Below are 21903 nucleotides of genomic sequence, written 5' to 3' on the forward strand. Positions count from 1 at the left end.
AAATAAAGCTTCAGTGGCTGAGAGATTTCAAATGGAGTTGAGAGGACATGCTGGTGGACATTCTTATGCAGTATACAGATAACACTTTTTAGGTTTTAATATATTGGAACAGCTAGAGGTAAATACCTGAAACTACCAAACTCCAACCCAGTAGCCTTGACTCCTGAAGACGATTGTATGAAAATGTGGCTTACAAGGGGTGACAGTGTGTGAAAACCTTGTGGATTGCACTCCCTTTATCCAGTGTATGGATGGAAGAATAGAAAAGCGGGGACAAAACCTAAATGAAAAATAGGGTGGGATAAGGGGGGTGACTTGGGTGTTCTTTTTTTATTTTTATTTTTTATTTTTATTCTGATTCTTTCTGGTGTAAGGAAAATGTTCAAAAATAGATTGGGGTGGTGAATGCACAGCTGTATGATGGTACTGTGAACAGCTGATTGTACACCATGGACGATTGGATGGTATGTGACTACATCTCAATAAAACTGAATTAAAAAAAAAAAAAAGCAAAAATCTTTTACAATGGCCTCCACCACCTTCCAGTCCTCACCTGCTACTCCTTTCTCCCTAAACTACTCCAAGGCCACACTGGCCTCCTCATGATTTCTCAAACTGACAGGTAGATTCCTGGCTGAGCCCTTTACCCTGTTGTTCCTTTGCCTAGAATGCTCTTCCCTAGACATCTGCATGGCTCAGTCCGTCACCTCCTTCAAGTATTAACTCAATATGTGACCTCCTCATTAAGGCAATCCCTGGCCACACTTTTTAAAAAATGACAACCCACTCTATCAACATTCTCTAACCCTCTTCTACACTGTATTTTTCTCCACAACACTGAAAATGATCTAATATATACTACACATTTTACTTATTTTCATCTTGTTTATCATCTAATTCTATACATAGAATGTATACTCCTTGAGGGCAGGGATTTTTTGCCTAGAGCACTGCCTGGGACAAGGTGGATAACCCAATAATATCTGCTTTATAAATGATGAATGAATGAAAGAAAATAATAATAATAATAATAAATTACAACAAAAGGTTCCAAGAAGGTCCTAGAGAGAGAAATAATATTATTCTTTCACTGACAATCCTAACCTTCCCTCAGGTTTACCAAAATATTCCTAATATATGTGAAATATGGTATTGTCCTGGAATAGCTACTATCATGTTTCAGGTCCCAGGCTCTTGCCTATGCTGGGTAGCAGCCCTGCCCTGATCATTGGCTCTTTTTCAATCCTAGGCCTCCCTATTATTTCTCAGCCATGCCCATCAGTGTATTCTAGACTGCTACTTGGACAGCATGTCAGTAAAGAAGGGGATGGTTCACTGAATAATCAGAACAAAGAGATCTGACTTATGTGTTAACTGACAATAAAGTCTTCAGATACACCATTAAACAACTGTTTAAAAAAACTAAAACATTCCTGATTTGAAAAACTCAACAGTAAAAAGCATTTTTGAGAAAATCAGGGAAATGTGATTGTGGACTAACTCCTAGATGATATTAAGGAATTTTTACTAATGTTGTTAGGTGTGATAATGACACTGTGAATATGTAAGAAAATGTCCATAATTTTTAGAGATGTACACTGAAAGCATATGGGTTAAAATAACCTGATATCTGAAATTTATTTTAAAATATCTTAGCCAAGAAAAAAAAAACAGACAAAATAAATAAGAGCTTATACAAATATTAATTTACACACACAAAAAAGCCAGACCCAGTAATCTCATTTCTAAGAATAAAAACTATGAAAATAACCTAAAAAAATGAAAAAGATATAAACACAGGCATTTAACATAACCTAAATGGTAAAAATTATTCAACTGAATATTAGGCAGCCATTCTTTTAAATGAATCATGAGGATTACATCAGAAACTAAAAAGTGCTTACAATTTACATTGAAAACCAGCATACCAATGGTGTACATATTATGATTAAAACCATGTAGAGAGATGCTTAAAAATATTGGGGAGATGACTGTGGAAAGAATGCAGAATCAGAAGTTTCAGGAATTTGTCCTACTACCAAAACAACTATGAACTGGCAGGAAATGATTAAATCAACTACTTGGGAACTTTGCAGTCTAGTGGAAAACTTGCAAAGAGCTGGATGAAGAGGCTGGTAATGTGTGGTCAGTATCAGTGAATTTCACCTGTCGTAGCCACCAACTGCATGACAGACAATTGTGCAGTCTGGGTTCTTTGTGCAGCTCGCTGTTGCTAGGGTGGGATATAGGGACCTAGCCCATTAAAATCCGGGGAGGTGTGGTCTGACTGCTGATTGCTGCTTGTGATCAGCTACTTGAGATTCCTGAGGGGCTGGCACTGAACATGAACATTGTTTAAACTCCCTGGCAGGCAAAACTAAAAGAGGGCTCTTAAGGAGGCAGTATCTCTTTTTTCTCTTTCTTTATTTCTATCTTCTCTTTCCATTCTCCTTGTGGGAGCAAAAACTTTTGATTTGCTAATGGCTATAGCAAAACTCAGCAATCCCACAGAAGTAGGAGAACTAGATTTTCAGAGTTGCAACCACATAATAATCAGAATGTCCCATTCTCATCAAAAAATTACAAAACACACAAATATGAAAGTATGGCCCACTCACAGAATAAAAAGTATCCCCAAGGAAGCTCATACATTGGAATTATTAGTTGAAGATGCTAAATCAATTGCCTTAAATATCTTCATGACCTAAAGCAATCCATAGACAAATAACTAAAGGAAATTTGTAAAAAACACTATCTAAACAAAACAAAAATATATAAATTATAAAAAGGAACCAACTAGAAATTCTGGAGCTGAAAATTATGATAAATAAAATGAAAAACTACTAAAAGGATTAAACACCATATTTGAGGTAGAAACAAGGATCAGCGAGCTTGAAGACCAGAAAATTGAAATTATCCAGTGCGATACAGAAAAAGAAAAATGAATGAAGAAAAACGGACAGAGCCTGAGGATCTTGCGGGACAACATAAAGTGTATCAACTTACACATCACTGAAGCCCCAGAAGAACAAGAAAGAAATAAATGGGCAGTAAAAAAGTATTTGAAGAACTAACGGTCAAAACTGACCGTTGTCATGATGAAAGACATGAATATACACATCTAGAAGCTCAATGAACTCCAAGCAAGATAGACATAAAGAGGTCTTTACCAACACACATTATAGTGAAATTCTCAAAATCCATGACAGAGAATTTTGAAGGAAGCAAGAGAGAAGCAACTTGTCACTTATAAGGGATCCCCAATAAGGTTAACAGTGGATTTCTCATCAGAAACCATGGAGGTCAGGAGACAGAGGGATGACATATTTAAAGCCCTTAAGAAAAAAAACTGTAAATGAAGAATTTTATTTATGAACAAATTATCCTTCAAAAACAAAGGAGAAATTTAGACTTTAACAGATAAACAAAAGCTGAGGGAGTTTACTACCAGAAGACTTGCCCTACAAGAAATGCTAAAGGGAGTACTTCAGGCTGAAATAAAATGCCACTAGACAGTAACTCATACATTTACATAAGTAAATATATAATCCTGTACTACTGTACTTTTGATTTGTAACTGCTTTACTCCCCTGTGTGACCTCGGAGGCAAATATGCAAAACAATAATTAAAATTTTTGTTAATGAGCATAAAATGCATAAAGAAGTAATCTCTAAAAATAAGAATATAAAGGGGGATACACACACACACACACATTATTTACATACTCCTGAAACCGGGTTGGTACTAATTGTACTAGGTCAGTAACAGTTTAACATGTTAACGGTAATTGCAAAGGTAACCGCTAAGAAAATAACTAAATCACAGAGAGAGAAGCAAAGAATAGAATTAAAATGGGACATGAGAAAAATCAACGAAATACAAAAAAAGAGAGAGTAATGGAGAAATTGAGAAAAAAGAACATATACAAGACAAATAAAAAGCATAAAAGCTAAATAGAAGAAATAAATCCTTCCTTCTCAGTTATCACACCAAATATCAATGGATTAAACTCTCCTTAATGGGGAGTTTAAAGGCAACTGGCAGATGGGACGAAAAAACATGATCTATCTACAAGCTACCTATGAAACTCACTTTAAATACACAGCAAAAAAAGAAGTTGAAAGAAAAAGGGTGGAAAAAGATATTCACAGAGCAATCAGTAATCAAAAGAGAGCCGGAGTGGCTGAATTATCAAATAAAATAGACTTTAAGTCAAGAAAGGTATATAATATTCTATTATATACCTTTCAAAGTATATAAAGTAGAATATTATATACTGATAAAAGGTACAATCGAACAAGATACAACAATTATAACATATATACACCTAACAACAGAGCCCCAAAATATATGAATCAAAAATTCACAGAAATGAAGGGAGAAACAGAAAGTTTTACAATAGCCAGAGACTTCAATTCACTACTTTCAATAACTGAAAGAACATCTAAACAGATCAATAAGGAAATAGAGGTCTTGAACAACAATATAAACCAATTAGACCTAATGAACATATATAGAACACTCCACCCAACAAAAACAGAATATATAATTTTCACATGTGCATACAGATCATTCTCCAAGATAGACCATATGTTAGGCCAAAATTAAATCTTAATAAATTATAAAATTAAGTATCTTCTAGAACCAAAAAGGAATGAAGCTAAATCAATAAAAAAAATGGAGAACTGGAAAGTTTACAAATACGTGAAAATTAAACAATGGGTGAAAGAACTCACATGGGAAATTAGAAAATCTTTAGAGGCAAAAAAAAAAATTACAACATACCAAAACTTATGGGATGCTGCGAAAGCAGTGCTCGAGGGAAATTCATAGCTATAAATGCCAGCATTAAAAAAAAAGAAAACTCACCAATCAACAACCTAACTTCATACCTAAAGGAACTAGAAAAAGAAGAGTACTAACTTTCCTTATCAATAAATATAACATTTTTAATAGTTGCATGGCATTTCACTGTATAAATCATGTATTGTACATATAAATATATACAATCATGTATATGTATGTATAAATGGACGCAATCATTTATTTAACTAATCCCCCATGATTAAACACAATGTCTTTAGGATTCAGATCATGTACTGTAGGTTCTTAAAATAGAACACTGTTGGTAAATAACCTGATGGAAACACTTGGTTGTTCTTCCTTTTTCTCTAAAGTAACAGCTAGAGAGTCAAGTTTTGTGGTTGAGGAAAAGCGAATCTGTGCATGTGTTCTCAAGGAAAAGATTATTCCGTGCCTCATTAAGATAGATGGGTCAGCTAATGATTACCACTATGTGTTCTTACAGAGTTTTCATCCTTGGCAACACTCCTATACAAGCCAATATTTTCTTTCTTCCAAAGCAGGGAAAGGCATGTACCTGATGACTTAGGTTGTCGTTCTCCTTCTAATGAGAGCTGCTCTGGGGTCCTGATGAGGGACCTAATCCCAGGATTTTGATTTATCATATAAAACGGACAAAGCACACCATCTGTTGAAAGTAACATAAGAACTGGAGCAGGAGGAAGAGTCTTTTCATCACCTGTTAAAAAAGAAAAAAAAAAAAAAAAATGATAAAGGGCAAGAACCAACCCAGGTCCTGGGAGGAAAAGAACAAGAAGAGGGGTTGATGGACTCATCTCAGTAGCAGCTTACATCAGTTTGTTCTGATTCAGATCTGAATAGTCTTTTGTGCAACACTTATTTAAAGAGAGCGACTGCCATTATCAGATTGCTACCGTACTGCTATGCCCACATGGAAACTATTTCAATCTTGTGGTAGATCTGACTCTTCCAAAGCTCCCTCAGATATTACGAGTGTTTCAGTGCTCAGGAGCTAGGTTCAGAATTCCCCTGACCAAGACAGGAATTTCTAGGCAGTGGTTGGTTTAGCAGAGAAATGAGAAAAACTCTCTAGAAAGCAAACAGCAGAATACAAAAAAACTGAGTCAAACTACTTTATATTCATTCACAGTTGAATCATAAGAATGTTTTGACCCAAACACGAGCTATGAGGTAGAGGTAGACTATGCATAAGGTAAGGTAAGTTGGAGACGTGGAATGAAACTTCTTAAGAACCATCACACAAAAACATGACACTTGATAAAAAAACATACAACTCAAGTAAAGATTATTTCTCTCCTCTATTTGTCACTGATCTTGACACAGAGAGAAAACCATTTTTCTACAGATTTCCAAGTAATGAGAAAATGTTACAACAAATGTTTAAGAGTTTTGATGTAATCTAACAAATAAATTTGACTAGAAACAAACACCATTGCATGGCAAGAAACACCAAAAGCAAAAGCAAAAGACAAATGATAAACCCTGAAAAAAGATTAAGAAAAGACAGGAAAGTGAAAAGACAACCTACAAAATGGGAGGTAATACTAGAAACCATGTATCTCATAAGGGTTTAATATCCAGAATATAAAAAGAATTTCTACAATTCAACAACAAAAATACAAACACCCAATCTAAAAAATGAGCAAAGGATCTAAACAGCCATTTCACCAAAGATACACAAATGGCCAATAAGCATATGATAAGGTGCTCAACATAATTAGCCATTAGAAAAATGAAAATCAAAACAAGATACCACCACGACCACCACCACCCTCCAACTGCAATGACTATTACTGAAAAAAAAACAGAAAATTAAGTGTTGGTGGAGAAACAGGAACCCTCATACATTGTTGGTGGGAAGTAAAATTGGTTTCCACTATGGAAAACAATTTGGGAGATTCTCAGAAAGTCAAACATGGAATTACCACATGACCCAGCAATTCCACTCCTAGGTAAACCCAAAAGAATTTAAAGCAGGGACTCGGACAGATATTTGCACACCTATGTTCGTAGCAGAATTATCTACAATAGCCAAAAGATGGAAGCAACGCTAGTGCCCATCAACAGATGAACGGACAAACAAAATATCATATATACATACAGTGGAGTATCATTCAGCTGTAAAAAGAAGCAAAGGATTTCTACATGCCACAACATGGATGAACCTTGAAGATATATTGAGCAAAATAAGCCCGACACAAAAGGATAAATATTGTATGATTTCTCTGCTATGAAATACCTACAATAAGCAAATTCATTTAAGACTATGAGTAGGGGGAGGAGGGAATGGGGAGTGATTGCTAAATGAGTATGAGTTTTGGTTTGGGATGATGAAAATAGTCTAGAAATAGTTCATGGTGAAAGTTATATAGTATTGTCAATATACTTAATGTCAAAAAACTTGTCAAAATGGTTAAAATGGTTTTTATGTTATGTATATTATACCACAATTTTTAAAAAGGTACATGTATAGAATGTTAACTTTTGTACAAGAAAAAGGAGAAAGAGGAGAATAAATGTGTGTACATTCTGAAAAAAAAAGCAAAGGAAGGATAAACCAGAAAATAATTAAAATATTTAATTAAATTAATTAAATACCTATATGAGGAGGAGGGTTGAAATGGAGTAGAAAGAACAGGGGTAGGATGGGGACTTCTCTGAGTATACAGTTCCATAGAATTTTGATTTTTAACCATTTGTAAACATTTTACACATTCAAGAACCAAAACAAAAGTCAGAGTTAAAAAAAAAAAACCAACCGAAACCAAATACAAACAGAAACAAATGAACCAAACTATACATGGAATTGATAACAAGCCACATAGAAAATAAAAACGACTTTTGCACACAATATGCTGTTGGGATACATTCTGGGTACAAAAGAACTGCAAGGAAATTTTGACTTTTACTTATTATGTTTCTGTTGGTAGTGTGGTGTGATGTAATTCTGTTTCACAGGATACAGCAAATTAGGAAATACATGATGCTATGGGAACAAGTGTTTTCCACTCTGGGAGAAAAGTAAAACATTTAAAAGTTGTATTATTTGACTTCAAAACAATGGTAGTAAAAATACAAAAAAAAAAAAAAGAAAGAAAGAAAAAGGAAAACAAAAGAACGATGGTAGCATTTTTTTTACTTCCCCTTTACTTTTCCTCGTTTTTATGTATAACATACCTCATTCCACAAAATGATCAGATGGCTTACAGCGAGAACACATTTTTAAAAATGTGGTAATAGCAGAATCAGCACCAGTTAAAAAAAAAATGAATCACTGAAACTGAAGACCTGAGAAATGTAGAATATACAGTTGCTAAAACAGACCTTTAAATTTGGCTCTAAGTTTCCTGGAAACCAAAGTAAAAAGGGAAATAAGTTCCACAATTCTCATCTTTAGAAAATATCAGTGGTCTCAAGTGATGCAAAGCTTTTCCAGGCACCAAATTTCAAAAGAAATTTCTCACATGGGGCTATAAATAAGAAACTTTTAATAACAGAGGAATTTATTTCATTGACAGCATTTCTACAGCTTAAGTAGCACAGATATAATACATAGGTTCTGGTTCTTCAGTATCCTTTAATAAAAACCCAGGGCATAATATTGAAATGCAATTAATGAAGCAGTTTGATGGAAAAATACCTTAATGTAGCAACAACAGAAAAAACTTTTATTTTATATATTTGTTGCAAGGTAAACTATTTTCCTAATTATAACTGTAAAGATAAATGATTAGAGTATTCAAACACAATTGAGAAGTGAAGTACTCTAAAACATTCACAGTGGCCATCTAACCTGTTGATTCACAAAGTATGGGTTGCAAATCACCATCAGAAGCATCAACGTGTTTATTAAAAATGAAGATTCCTGGGCCCAACCCCAGAAGTACTGAGTCTGAATCGCTGGTGTCCAGGAATCTGCATTCTTAATAACCTCTATATGATTCTACTGAATAATAAAGTTTGAGAACCACTGCTGTAACTGTATGATTAAACCTTTTAGTTTCTTCTTTGGGTTAACAAATACGTTTTCAGTGCCTGTTATGCAACAGGAACTATGGTAGGTGCCGAGGACAGAGTAGTGAAAAGGAGAGAGACCCTGCCCTGCAGGATATGAGTCTAATGGGGAGACACAGACAAGAAAACTTACCATCACAAAAGAGTGCATAATGGGTTAGCTGGAGGGTGTAATAGAAGCACAAAGAAAGAATACCTCACTCAGGCTTGGAGATTCAGGGTTGGCATCTTTATACTTATCTATGCTTTTCAAAAATACTTAACTAAGAATGTACTGCTTCACGATAATGGGGAAGAAAACCTCAATTGATGGACAGAGACAGACACAATAAAGTAAATATAAATGTTAATGGCAGAATCTAGGTAGTGACCATATAGATGTTCAGTGTACAATTCTTTCAATCTTTCTGCATGTTTGAAAATTTCATAATAAAATGCTGGGAGTCTTCAGAATTCAAAAGATTTCTGTTTCTAGATCAGTGTCAATTCCAGGATGAAAAGGTACGTGTGATTTGAAAAGTCTCTGCTCCAAGTTCCAGGTATATCTTTTTTGTCTGTCTAAAACACATTCTATATATCAATCAGAGTCTAAAGCTCTGTCTCTCTCTCTCTCTCTCTCTCTCTCTCTCTCTCTCTCTCTCTCTCTCTCACACACACACACACACACAAACACACACACACAGAGCAGTGTGTCTGGCCTTGTTCTCATCAATGAGTATCCATTCAAATAAGTTTAGTGTTATCACAACATACTCTACTGTTCAAGTAGAAGTACAAATAGAAGTGTTCAGAAGTTAAAGGTGCCCAGAAGAGTATACTCTGTCACGAGCATATAACTGTCATGAGCATGTAACTGGCTTTTAAATATCAACCAGTATTAGAAAGAATATTTCTGCATGAAACAGCTGGCTACACTTACTGATGGCAATTTCCATTTGGTTAGTATAATCTATGGCAACTCCCATGGGCAAGGAGTCATCACTCTTATCCGTAACAGGCAGTTCAGCTCGACTAGAATCTTCCAGTAGCCAACACTCCCAATTAACCTGAAAAGAAGAAGAAAATGCTATGTTGGTTAGAGTTTTGTATTGGTTCTTCCTAGCATCAATGAAATAGGCAATAAGTAAAAAGAAGACTCACTTGGTTTGGATTTACACATTGATTGTAAGGCTCTAAAATCTGAGAATATGGTCTAAAAGCCAAGAGTACTTCAGCAAGCGAGAGGTCAATGTTCCAAATTAACCTCTCTATCTGTTCCTAATGTACCAAGTCCCTTGCTTGTGAATAATCATGACAGTGAACACTCGTTGAGGTACCTCCCCCCACCATAGCTAGAGTATATTCCTGACCAAGGAGGACAAATCTAATAGCTGTACTAAGCCTAGTCAGTACATGCTCTTAGAAATTTGGGACTGGAACTAGGAACTCTGGTTGATCTCTCCTGGATTCTTGAACAGAAAAGTCTAAAAAGCTGGGCCAGATGCCCTGTGCTCACTCATCCACTGATTGAGACAGAAGATAACCTTAGTTCCTGTTTTTCTAGTTCCTGGTGTCAGTTCCTTAGCCTGGTCAGTCTTCCTGGCCCTGCATTCCTTGAGAAATCTCTAGATCTTTCCAATAAACTCCACTTTTGCTTGGGCTTGTCTGGGTGGGCTCTGTTCCTTCCAACAAGCGATTACTGAGTTTTTAAAAATCACGAAGATTTTTGTCTAAGTTTGTGTTGACCAAAACTGGGTAGCATGAATCAAAGAGGAACAGTACTCAATACGTAACAGAGAGGGGGGGAAAAAAAAGCTGTCCAGAAAGGGAACACAAATCATATTGTACAATTTAGCTATGGAGTGAATAATATTCACATATTCATAATAATATAATAAAACTGATTTCAACTTTTAAAAACAATCCCTAGACAAGACAAAGAAACTTAATAATCACTATAGAACAGAATGCAAACAGTATCAATTTTGATACTGGAAATGACCCAGATGAAAACAGCTGGAAGGTGGGAATGGGGAGATATGCTAAAGGAAAGGGTGAGGATGCTAAGATATTCCTCTCACAAAGCAGAAGATCAAGAGATACAGTATATGGTGATACCACAGTAAATAAAAGTACAAAAATATTAAAGTTACAAAGGTAGCGAGTAGAATAAATTAAAACAGTGCTATAACTCTGAGAGAGAGGAAGGGGGATTTGGGGCCATATATGGGCTAAATCCTCCTTTACCATAGCAAGCAACAAGTTCTAAAATTAATCATCAATAACTAGTGAGAAACATAATTATTTAGGGATAAGGAGGTACCATTAAAAGAAAACATTTACAAGTTAAAAGCAGTCCCTGCTAGAGAACAGAACTAGAGCAGGAAGGGGTGGGGCTGGAATGATTCTTTGACTTTTAAAGCATAAACTGAAATTATTTGATAAAAATAAAAATTTGATAAAAGTTCAAAATAAAAGTATATTTTTAATGTGTGAATACATAAAATATATTTGTGCTATTAAAAAATTGTTACTGAAGTCAATCCAAGATAGGTATTTTGAGAATAGCACATCAGACTGCTGAACTCGGGCCTATGTCCCCAAAGTGGCCCACCCCAGACACTATGAAAGCCATGCCACTTATGGTGGGACACCCTGCCACTGAGAACGATGGATAGAGGTTAGAAAAGTTGAAGAGGATCAGGTATTTGTGTATGGGGTGAGGAAGTATTTATTTCTTATTTCTAAGGGTGTATAAAACATTTTTAAACTCAAGGCAGGGTTTTAAAAAAAAGAAATGTTCTCCCTTTCCTCTTGTCTCCCCTGCAGTCTCTCTGCATAATCCACATAATCTTATGACCACTACCTCAGTCCACCTCTTCACTGCAAGGAAGATGAAGTGAAAGAAGACAAGTGGGTGCTTACGTGCAAAGGTGCATTTTTCTTTCTGATTGAGTCACAATTTACCACTATCTGCATGTCTGTCTTCCATAATCAAAGGCTGATTATAGTTAATAGTATAGAAGGGGCAGTTTCAAATAACAGGAAGAAAATAAAGACAGTAAAACAGAACAAGGCAGATAAATCCTACTATACATCGAGGTATACTCCTATTGGAGGTTGATTACACAGCATGCTTCCCTAGACCATGGATAGATCCTAAAAGAAAAGAAGGGTATTTGTGGCCAGCACTGAAGGAACTGCTAAATCTGATACCCATGTTTGTCCAATGCAATATCTAAGGTGTTTGTTTAGTCTAAGATACTCTGTCATTCAAGCTTTGCTGTCATCCAGAAACTCATTAAAAGGGATGTGACCCTCATTTAAATTTTTAACCACATAGTTAATTTCCTCCAAAATCTTCCTAAGAAAAGTATCACATAAAAGTGACAAAAAGGAGAAATTTTACCTGATCACTTTGTCGAGCAAGGATACTAACTTCTGTTGAAGCTGCAGATGCTGCCAGCACCAAATCCCTTCAAAGAATAATATCAGAAGACCATTAAATTCAAACACAGCAACAGTTCCAACCTGATTTGGGTCTGTGGTAATATCTAGGAGGATATTCTCCAGATGTCAAGGAGAAGGTAAGGTTTTCTAAATGGCTGAAGAAAAATGAGAAATTTTTAGATGTAAAGCTTAATTTCTTTGTCCATATGACAAAGCACTGGAGAATCAGCCAACTGCCTATCCACTTGAAGACAAAGGAAAGACACAACAGAATCAAGTCAGAATTCACAATAAATACACCACCATATAAGCAGAATAATCTAGTTATAGAAACAGAAGTTTTGCTTCAAGTAATCTACCTTTCAAATTGACTTGCTCTCTGCAGGAAACTTTTATCATGTTCCTTAAATATCAAACCCCATCACAGAGTTTTTTAAGAAAATTGGATTTTTAAGATTAGTACATATTAAATCTAAATAATTTAAGAGTGAAGAAGTAGAGGTAGTAGTTAAGAAGGCAATATCTAGCATCAGCTGAAAATATGTTCAGGGCATCTCAAGCCTCTATTTTCCTCTTACAGAAAAAAATTCAAAGCGGAAAAAAGTGACTCCTGTGTATCTGACAGAGAAAGCAGAAATCTCAAATTCTTGGGTTCTACACTCACCATTCCTCAATGTAACTGAGATAGTAATGATGCTGTCTCTCTATGCAGCTGCTGTAGCAGGGTTCCATGAAGTTCATAAATACCTCCGGGTGCTTTTCTTCTTTTTTCTGCAAAGAACAGATTGAGAAAAAAATATCATGTGCAATTTTTCTTTAATCCTACAGTTACAGATCTCAATTTAGTAACATTTTTTATAGAACTTGCTGTTAACATTTTTCTCCCTATCTTCAAAATGATTCATTCCCTCACTTCATTCAGGTCTCTGCTCAAATGTTTCTTCCTCAGAGAGGCCATCCTTGAACACCCAATCTAAAATGGCATCCCAATCATCTATCCCTTACACTGCTTAATTTTTTTCCATCACACTTATCACTCGTTGATCCTATACTTATTTATTGACTACTGCATTCATCAGCATGTAAGATCCAGAAAAAGCAAGGATTTTGTCTTGGTCACCACTGTATTCTCATCTTCAAAACAGTTCCTAGTATAAATATTTGATGAATAAATGAGTGAAAGAATTTTTAAAATCAGGTATTTTCTTGCTTTTCTAAATTTTTTTAAAATCAGGTTAACATCTACCAAGACTCACAGTTTACCGAGTAAGCAAAAACAAATTTTACAATTTTTCAACTCATAATTTAATAGAATATAATATAAATGGACCACAATCAGGGTCCCCAGGCCCACAGTGCAGTACCGAAACCTTACCTGAAACTACACCATCACACCAATAAGTAAAGGAAATCAAAACCTAAGACTCAAACTTTATTAGAAGACTTCTATAATTCTCAAAGAACAAAGACGTTTCTTCCATATACATACAGGTAGTAGAGCCATCACTACATCAGGAGAAGTTTCCAGGGTCCCATCTGCAGCGGCATATACTATGGTGAAGACATATGTACCAATCCATAGCACATCCAGAACTGAAAGACACCCATTTTAATAAGTAGGTAACCAACCAGATGCAGCAGAAAACATCTTATGTTTGGAACAGCCACTGTATATTATATAATTAACATCCTACAGATAAAATAACAAAATACTATAGTTTTAAAAGAAGTCCAGATTTCATTGACTAAGTATAATTCACAAAGACTTGAGAATCCCAAATTCATTCCAAAGTGGTATTTTTTTTCTGATGGATTATAATCAGGGCAAATTATGAAGAATTCTAATAAATGTAGGGACCCATTTCACAGAATTTACCACGAGACACAGGTATCTACCAGAGGATTATCATTAAACTGATTTAATTTGCTAAATGAGATAATGAGAATATTCCTGAAGGAAGCATCAACACTTCCCTGAGCAGGTATGTAGGTAATGACTCGTCACATGATTTGAAATTTCTGTAACAAACAACTAGTCAGATTATATAGACAACACCTCTTTTCAGTCCAGTAAGAAAAGCTGATGTGTTACCTCTGACAGGATGATCTGACTCATAAAATGGAGGACAAGGAATGATTTTTTTTTCCTGCAAAGTCTGAAAGAGATTTGAGAAAAAAGTGTCAAATGAAACAATCCCTATACAAATGAAACTGTCAAATACTACACATTTCCTTAGCAGCCACCTATGTTTCATCTCTCTAGCCAGCAGAAACTGAACAGATAGAGAGACGAGTGGCTGTCTACTTCTAGGACCCTATCATCCTATAAAAATAGTCACAAGAACATGTTCAAATGTAGGGAATGAGGATGTTCAATGTAACAGTTTATAGTAAGCAAAAGCATTGATACCAATATAGATGGCCATCAATAATGAAATACATAAGTAAATTGTGGTAAATCCACTCAATGGATTACAACACAGCCAGTAAAAAAGAATGAAGTGGCTCTGTATGTACTGAGTTGAAAAAGGACCCAGTATGTTTTTTTTAAAAAAAAAGGGTAAACAGCAAGCCAATATAATCTAACTAACTGCATTATCTTTTTACAGGATAATGCCCTAAAAGAATATATACCAAATTTCACATAACGTTAACAATTGTAATAACTTGCAATAACAAGTAAGAAACAAAACCTTAAATGCAAATCTATACCACCACATTCACCATTCCACCCACCACCCAGAGAACAGTCTCTCAAGGAGGAATGCACAACAGCACAGGCTTCAATGCTGCCTAGTGAACCCCTCCTTCGTGCTCAGGCTTGCACGTGTATATGCTCTTTGTGAGGCAATTCATATTGAAGAATATTTGCAAATCTTATCTCAAGAAAAGCACAAGGAGAAGATGATAGAGCACACATGCAATAATGGGAGAATTCTTTTTTGTTGTTCCCTATATTTAGAGAAATTGAACCTTTAGGATGGAGTTTATTAGAGAAACAAATAACACCGTGCTTTTACTCAGAGTGATTTGGCATTATGGTAATAGCCTTTTCACTTAACTCCTTTTCCCCTCAGGCCCTATTTTTATGGAATAGATTAGAGATGTTAAGTTGGGAATCAGTGCACAGAATATGATCACATTTTTACATTAAAAAAAAAAAACAAAACTCATGCTTCTACGCATGAACTATTTGTATAAGCATCCAGAAAGTCTGAAAGGCTACCCACTGACTAGAACATGGGGAATGCCTCTAGAAGGAAGAATAGAGGATAGAAAGAAAGATGAATTTGTTACGATTATCAAGTACTTTTTAATGGAAAAAACAAAAAAGATGCCTCCAAATCACCACCGCCTCCACGCCCCAAAACAGTGGGTAAATTTAGTAAGAAAAGTTCTTAAATCTAAGGCAAGAATTTACCGGAAGATACTGGACCACAGTTCCATTCTGTTTTCCCACTGCCAGCTGCTTTCCTTTGGGGCTCCAGCACACTGAACAAAGAAAAGAATGCTACCAATTAAAAACTGAAGAAAATGGAACAGACCAATGAGATCTGTTATAAAATAGCTACACAGTTATCACTTCTCATTCCTTCTGTCAGTCCACGAAAGGCTGTAGGATCATTCCTATTTGGCAAAGTGAAAAAATAAAATAAAATCATCTTAATAATGCAAGAAAATTATGGTTTAGCACTGGGCCATTCAATTGACTTTTTCAGTGAAGTACTGCCCAGAAAGGTGGAAAGTATAGAAAGCTCTGCAGCCTTTAGATAAGACAAGGAGAACAGAGGTTTTCAAATACCAAGAAATCATTCTACTAGTTGATATTTCTTATGTTTTTCTGCCAAAGGTACAAATGCCTTTCAGAGTATGACCCTTTTAGATGCAGAAACAATTATTTTCAAAAATACAGCTCAAAACCAGCTGTACCAAAATATTTCTTTCCCCAGAAAAACTTAGCACACACAGGCTAAATCATGTAATTCTGTTTGGTTCAAGGACACTGACTATGGAAATATAAGAACACTCTTTCCATTTCTACTAAAAAGAAAAAAAAAAAGAAAACCAGCCCACTTGTATTCCCAGAAATTAATTTTTAAGTAGACTACATTACTGTATGTTACATAGTGAAAGCCTTTATTACCCACCAGATGTTACAGCTACTGTGGAAGGAAGAGTTGCACACACTTTCACTGTTTCTGTGACATGTAAGACAGCTATACTGCCATCAGCCAGACAAACTGCCACCATGGTGGGAACAGTGGGATTCCACTTCATATCGATCACCATGCCTCCTGCATCTTTCAAAAGTTTATGATAGGCAAATGGGCGTTTCTGTTGTTTAGCCTTTTAAAACAAACGCACAGAAACAAAAATGAATTACTAAATACACAGAGACACTAAATATTCAAGGAAATTATTAGGTATGCAAGTTTTCTCAAATCATAGTTTGCTTTTCTCCACAACCATGAAAAAGATTTAGTTCTATACAACAATCTATTTGCTACAGAAAATTTCAACATTACTTTGAAAATGGCAATCAATTATTCTAGCACACTTAGGAGGGACTCCCAGCAAGGGAATACACAAATTCAAAACAGCTAATAAATAGCAGACACTAGATTTAAAATCTTGGCTCTAATTCTTAACAGTATTGGGACCTTGGGCAGTTACTTAAACTCTTTGAGCCTGTTTCTCTATCTATAAACTGAAGATAACTATTCACTTCATAAGGCTGTGGGAGACATGAATGAGGAGTAGGCGTAAAAGCACTTAGTACAAGGCCTGGAACACTGTATAAACTCTCAATATAATTGACTATTACCATTAAACTGCTTGGAATGGAAAAATACTACCTTAGGGGGCCAGAGACCTAGGATGTTGGAATTTTTGCCATTATCTATTAATTCTATGACTTTCTGCAAGTCATCTAAGCCTCCCTTGGCTTTGATTGCCTCATGTGTAAATGAGAAATGGTAATACCTTGGAGCAGATAGTGTTATGAAATAATCTCTTAAAGGCTCTTCCTTCTCAATGATCTGTGATTCCATAATTCTAAGGATAGTTTTACCCATACAGGCATATCTCATTTTATTGCACTTTACAGATATTGTGTTTCTACAAATTGAAGGTCTGTGGCAGCCTTGCATCAAACAAGTCTAGGAGCACCATTTTTTCCAACAGCAAGTGCACACTGCATCTCTGTGACACATTTTAATTAAGGTGTGTACATTTTTTTAGACATAATGCTACTGCACACTTGCTAGACTACAGTATAAACATAACTTTTATATGTACTGGGAAACCAAAAAATTCATGTGACTCGCTTTATTACAATATTTGCTTTATTGCGGTAGTATGGAACCAAACCCACAATATCTCAAAGTGTGACTGTATTTTAATCTGAAAAAGGCATCAAGGGCCAACCTAGTTATGAGGCAATACCAGGAAATCTTCTTAGGTCCCCATGTTGACACTAGGGTTTTCCAGTAGCTTACCTCATTTGAAAATGTGCGAACATCAAAAAAAGCGATAATGGAACCATATTCACTGGACATCATGCACACGGAGAGTGTGAGGTTATCACAGCTCAGGGCCAGGTGATGTATAGGGAATTTCATAGGAACTAGCAAGCTTTGGACTTTATCAACTATGAAAACATAAAAAAAGACAAAGGAGAAATTAGCATGTATTAAGCACTGAGCCACAACTCCTTTTATCCTCCATGTGAAATTATTTTTGCCTCTAAATAAACACACATACACACCCCCACACCCCTACCTGATACCTAGTTACGCAGATACATCTTAACTTTCATAGAGAGGTAAAATGATGCATTAAGTATTCCTGGGACTCTTCCTCACACAACCTAGGGAAACTGACTTTGGTTGTTACCCTTGTTGAAAATAATGTCCTATGCCCATATTTTTGCAACAATGCTCCAAATACTACACATTCCCATTTGTTTGGATGGTACTGTTGTACCAACTAAAAAGCCACACAACAAAACCCTTCTAGAGAGCGAAAACATGAGTTCAACTGAGCAAAACTACAAGCACAGCATAATGGAAAGTTCTTCCTCCCTCTAAGCTTGAAGGAACTACTCATCAGAAGAGTAATACAAAGGACCAAAGAGAACATCCAGAAAAGCTTTTCAGCATTCCACCTGGAACTTATTCTTCCTTGGGGTCAACTTTAGGACTAATAGCAGTTCAATTTCAATATTAGAATGACTTCTTGAGAGGGAAACAACATTAGCACTCCACCACACTCCTCTATTATGCAACATAAATCAGGTAACTTACCAATTTTATTAGGATCATCTCCAGGTTTATTTTGAATAAGAAGATTTTTAGTAGGAAAAATCTGCAGTCCACTGGCACCACCAGCAAAAACCAAACCATACTTATTGGACACAGCAAGCAGACTAGAGCGTCCCTTGGGCAACTCCTCAGGGGAGTCAAAGATTCTCACTTTCTTCAGTGCTCTAAACTGAAAATCCTATTGTGAGGTATAAAAACAAGACCAATTCAGGGCCAAAAAGGAAATAACATCATGCCTGTCATTATATTCCAAAAGACCTAATTCCAGTACAACAAAAATATATAATCCCCTGAGGCCAAGAACTGTGTGTATTAGCAATCTTTACACTTCCTATACTTATCAGAGTGGCTGGCATTGTAAGTGCTTATTAATATTCATTGAATGAAATAAAGAGAACAAAAAACAAAAAAGCCTTCTTTCATGAAGACTTCCTTGACTAATCTGGTTTATGTTGATCTTTTCTTTTTCTTAATTCCTACGATATTTACTGTCTAAATCACTGCACAAACTACATTTTGTTGTTCATAATCTTGTCGTATTTTGGGTTAAGTATGTATTGCCTCATGACCCAGAATAGTGCTTAATAATTGGTTAAATATTGAAAGCTACAGTGTAAGCTCTAATTTTTAGTGCAGTACTCAACAAATATATATTAAAATAACATCCAAGAAGGACAACCAAATCCCAAGAATTGCCTTATTTATATAAAATGCTAAACAAAATTCCATACAAAAAAGGATATGGACAATCTCTTAGAGTTCAAGACCTTTAAGCAAAACCAAGATGTTATAAGAACATCTAAAACATAAGTCTAAAATCCTTAACACAATCTATAAGGTCAGTTGTGGCTTGACCAGTCCACCTCGGCAGCCTCACCTCACAACACAAGTGCACTACCAACAAGGTGTACCGGTTGCTATGTTAAACTGTACTCCATATGGTTTATTTTTCTCTTCAATTCTAAACTTATCTATAAGTCAAAAAAAACAATGTGAATCCACTTTATGCTTACAATCCAAAATTGTAAAAACTAAAGAAAGCCTTTCTCAGTCTTCATTTTTTTAACATTAGATTCTCCATTTGTTTCATACAGGACCCCTACCACACCCCACATGCTAATCTCCTTGGATTAGATATATAATACATACTTGCTGAAAGATCAATTGAAATACTCTTCTTTAATTTCAACTAAGTATTGTGAGCAGAAATTCACACAGCCTTCCAAGTGAGACCATACTCACAGAATACAGCAGAATAAAATTATTAGACTTTTTTGTAATTCTCATTGTGATAATCCAAAATACCATATTTGGGTGTTGGTCACATGGGTGTAGTGCGTCAGTGGGTTTAAGAGGCACAGGAGATCTCCTTTCTGTTGTAATCAGTAACTCAAAGGGAGACTGTCATCTTGTAAGTCAGTTGTTCTAAAACTTTTCTTCCGTCCCACCATATGAGGAATACAAACATTTCCCTTGAGTAGCTCACTACAGCAGTGATTTTCAAAAAGATAAAGGAGTCACTACTCTAAAAATAAGGAATTACTATCCTCTAAATTCATTTCAGTGATTTGTTCACACAAACGCTTGAACTCTTCCTGCAACTTACTCCTTTTTAGCTGTTTCTTATTTAAAAAGTAGATCATTCTCTGTACCCTCATTCTGTCAGAACATTTTTAAGAAATATCAAATACAACCATCCTGGTAGCTATACCGACTCCTACTTTACCATCAGTTGGACCATTTGCTCCTCCCCATAGTCAGCTGACTGTAAGCTGACTTCTGGTGCTAAAATAATCCTCCTATTCCAGTTAACTAAAGGTTTCATAGGTTAAGTGATCTTCCCTAGCTATGTACTAGGCAAGTTTGGACCACCCTACAGAAGTAGCACAATGAGAGTGAAAAATAAAAATAAACATGGATTTCAGCCTCCTCGTCAAATGTGACTTTGGAAAAGTTACTTACTGGGACTCGATCTGCTACTCTGTAAAACAGGGATATTAACAATTTCTTCGTAGGGATGCTGCCAAGGTTCAGGGAGATAATGGTTACCACAGTGCCTGGTACACAGTAAACGCTTAATAAGCAGTAGTTTCTACCACTACTGTGACTACCATATGAAAGTAGGTAGGATAACTCAAGAGGAGTGAACAAGACCAACAAGGGACGGCAAACTGCATTCAACGGAGCTACCACGCAAGCAGCACGGTCGAGTACTCCAGGACACGCCGATGAGAACTCCGAAAGCGGTAAAATGTTCAAGCAGGAAGCGGGGCAACCCGCCGAGCAACGGGACTCCAAGGCAATACCAGGACTAAGTAAAGGAGGAAGCCCCAGCCAGTCTCTCACCTTCATCTCCCGCTCGGGGATCATCGCATCCATCTCGTCTCCCATCGCGCCGTGCTCACTTTGTCCAAGCAGCAACCGCTGCCTCCTGCGGCCGTAAGCCCACCTCCCCGGACGCTCGAAGCCAACTTCCTCCCTTCAGCGGTAGCGGCGCGCCGAAGATCTCGTGTTTCCGGCGCGCTTTGATGATGTCACGCAACCCAGTTAGGGATGTGCTCAAGGCAGGCTGAGGAGTCGCGCGCGCTTTCCTGGCGGATCCCGCCCAATGGCCGGCTCGAGCAGGGGGCGTGGCCTCGTGGACCGTGTGTCGAAGGCCTGGAGCTTCCGAGCCTATCCCCGGCGCTCGCGGGCTGAGCGGCCTAGCTTCGTGTTGGTTTCATTCATTCCACCACTTAGGTTTAAATGCTTTACGCTCATTGTTCCGTTGAAATTTCCCAATAATCCTTGGATGTAGGTGGTTATTGTTCCTGACTCAGAATGATCAGTTAGGAACTTTACTTCCAGGGAACTATTCCAGGAACTATTTTCAAGGGACGGCGCTTGAGAAACTTGGTAGGCGGGGACGGGGCGGAGAGGCCAGAGGTTCGGGAAGTGGGTGGGGTGCGACTCCCCACGGAAGACCCTTACGTGTCTAGGGGTAGAGGCTGGAAGCGGCAGTTAAAGGGCACCAAATACCAGCTTTGTTTACTCCTTTAAAGGTAATCATTTCAAGAGCAAGAGCCATAACCACTTCTGGTCACAAAAGAATTTGTTCCGAGTTTTGTACAAAACACTTCCGATGAGTTACCTCATCTAATGCTTGAGACATCCTAGCCCCCTAGGGATTATTATTGCCATTTAACTGATGAGGTAACTGAAACACAAGGAAGATAAGAAAATTCCCCAGTGACCCTCAGTCAGAAAATGGTGGAGGCAGGATTAGAGTTCAGATTATCTGGATATGCTGAT

General features: G+C 36.6%; 1 protein-coding gene across 1 annotated transcript in view; it reads right to left on the reverse strand.

Moving 5' to 3' along the window:
* Nucleotides 1–21084, reverse strand: part of NUP214 (nucleoporin 214) — a 148895-nt gene extending 127811 nt beyond the window's left edge. Inside the window, 11 exon segments of the mRNA XM_037798478.1 lie at nt 5382–5543; nt 9780–9906; nt 12249–12315; nt 12954–13060; nt 13779–13882; nt 14382–14445; nt 15711–15781; nt 16438–16636; nt 17788–17939; nt 18595–18790; nt 20959–21084. Of these exon segments, the coding sequence (XP_037654406.1) occupies nt 5382–5543; nt 9780–9906; nt 12249–12315; nt 12954–13060; nt 13779–13882; nt 14382–14445; nt 15711–15781; nt 16438–16636; nt 17788–17939; nt 18595–18790; nt 20959–21003 (1294 nt within the window). The 5' untranslated portion in view covers nt 21004–21084.
* Nucleotides 21085–21903: the final 819 nt, after the last annotated feature.

Source organism: Choloepus didactylus, chromosome 10 (genome assembly GCF_015220235.1).
Source record: "Choloepus didactylus isolate mChoDid1 chromosome 10, mChoDid1.pri, whole genome shotgun sequence".
Taxonomy (NCBI): Eukaryota; Metazoa; Chordata; class Mammalia; order Pilosa; family Megalonychidae; genus Choloepus; species Choloepus didactylus.